This window comes from Loa loa, assembly GCF_000183805.2.
Source record: "Loa loa unplaced genomic scaffold supercont3.1291, whole genome shotgun sequence".
In the NCBI taxonomy this organism is placed as follows: Eukaryota; Metazoa; Nematoda; class Chromadorea; order Rhabditida; family Onchocercidae; genus Loa; species Loa loa.
The window spans coordinates 436-2,276 of NW_018109471.1; the positions used below are offsets into that span (position 1 = coordinate 436).

The 1,841-nt window shown below is 36.5% G+C and overlaps 1 protein-coding gene across 1 annotated transcript; it reads left to right on the plus strand.

Annotated features, from left to right (window-relative positions):
• Positions 1-206: 206 nt before the first annotated feature.
• Positions 207-1,436, plus strand: LOAG_14804 (hypothetical protein; the record flags this gene model as incomplete). Its single annotated transcript, XM_003150297.1, has 4 exons — positions 207-351; positions 725-871; positions 969-1,143; positions 1,280-1,436. The coding sequence occupies 4 exons, from the start codon at positions 207-209 to the stop codon at positions 1,434-1,436; spliced, it is 624 nt and encodes a 207-aa protein (XP_003150345.1).
• Between the last annotated feature and the right edge of the window lie 405 nt (positions 1,437-1,841).

Here is a 1,841-nt window from a genome sequence, read left to right on the forward strand (position 1 = left end):
AAAAGGAAACACTTCTGTGGTTTGGTTTGCAATACAGATCAGTGACCACTGAGAAATATTTCAAACCACTTTTAAAAATAGTTTTGAAGATGTAAAATTTAAAATGTAGTAAACTATGAAAAAAGCACCATAAAACTTGAAATATCATTGGAAAAACAGCATTTCAATGGTGAAAGTTGTACCAGGTACCAGGATGGTGGTTTTTTATGAGCGAAAACGTGGATACGGCTATGGAAACTACAGAAGTTACAGCAACCGAGGAATCTCCAATTCCGCAACCGCAAGCTGCTGCACAAGTTCAACTACCACCAAACGAGGATCCTGGTGAAATGATGATGGCTACTATTGCAAGTAAATAAAATAAAATGTGAAGGAGAGAAAGACAATAAGAAGATGAAAGTCCAGAATTTGGGAAAATTGGAATTTGAAAAACTTCTAACTTGAATTGGAAATCAGAATTAGTTGCAAAATTAAATAGCAACTGAAGAGTTAGCCGAAGAAGCAGGAGGGCTAAACACGCAAAGGCAAAGAATGATTGATGTCTGATGATGTCTGACTGGACACGACTGAAGATATTTGACCAGATTTGAGAAAAAGTTTCATCTTAACAAAATCAATTGCAAGTTATCTTCATTGCATTAATAAGTAACATACCACTTGTAAAAATTAATCGATAACCTTTTATCTAGCGACAAGACATTCTTTGATTCTGCTTCCTGCACAGGATTTTTCGAGCGAATGATTGATGATCAATTGAACGCAGAATTTGGTGGTAGAACTCCTACGGATTTGGCATTACTTGAAAATTCTAATAACAGTGTGGTGACACCCAATACTGCTAGTCAATTGCCAGTACCATCTAACCAAATTGGTATTTTGTGTGATAATTTCAAGGATTTCAGTTTGCTTACTTTGGGATGGTATGGAAAATCCGTCGTCATCGTTTTAGTAAATGACTCCATTTTTAGGCACACATTCAGCGAGCACCATCGATCGATCGCGCCGAAGTTATGTTGTAATATCAAGAGGCGGGAGAGTACATTTAAGTCAATCTCCCGGAAGAACATCCTCACAAGCAAGTACTCATTCTCCTTCATCAACGCAAAGAATTACGTCTGCAGAACGACACCAAGAAACATCTACGTTAGTCGAAATTGAACCTATGAAAATTTTCCCCAACATAATTTACAGCTACCTTATTAACAAAATTGTAGATTTAATCCCCGCAAGTCTTTATGACCATACCACTTCTACAAGTAATCTATAGATCTATTTCCAGAACTACTGCGGAATCGCCAGACCGAGAAGATTCGGAAGAACAATCAAGTCAGGATGATGGCAATACCGAAGTAGCACATTCTGGATCAACAACAGCAACAAGCGCAACGCCAAATGCTGGACGGGAAGGAAGAAATACAGGAGAAACTTGGCCTTAATATCAAGAAAGATCCAGACATTGTAATACCATTGCTTCGCAGTTCAGAATAAATACAGAAATTAATTGAATCCATTTTGCATATTTTACAGGGTTTAACAGATGAATGAAGTGGAACAAAATCACAGACAATATTATGCCTTTGAACTTTTAGCGTTGGCTTGTTAAGCTGTAATGAGTAGAAAATGTTCCATTACATTCCAAAATACTTGAGACGGACTTCCATTTAAGTCAGCTCACCAATTCATCTATCTACTGTTCGTATAGAGCCTCAATTTATCACAAGTCCACTAAGACTGACTGGAAATTAGAAAACAAAAAACTATAAGCAAAACACAAAAAAAAAGCATCGTTTTCTTTTATACATACCCAGAAAATTGCGAGCACAAAAAAAAAAAAAAAAAAA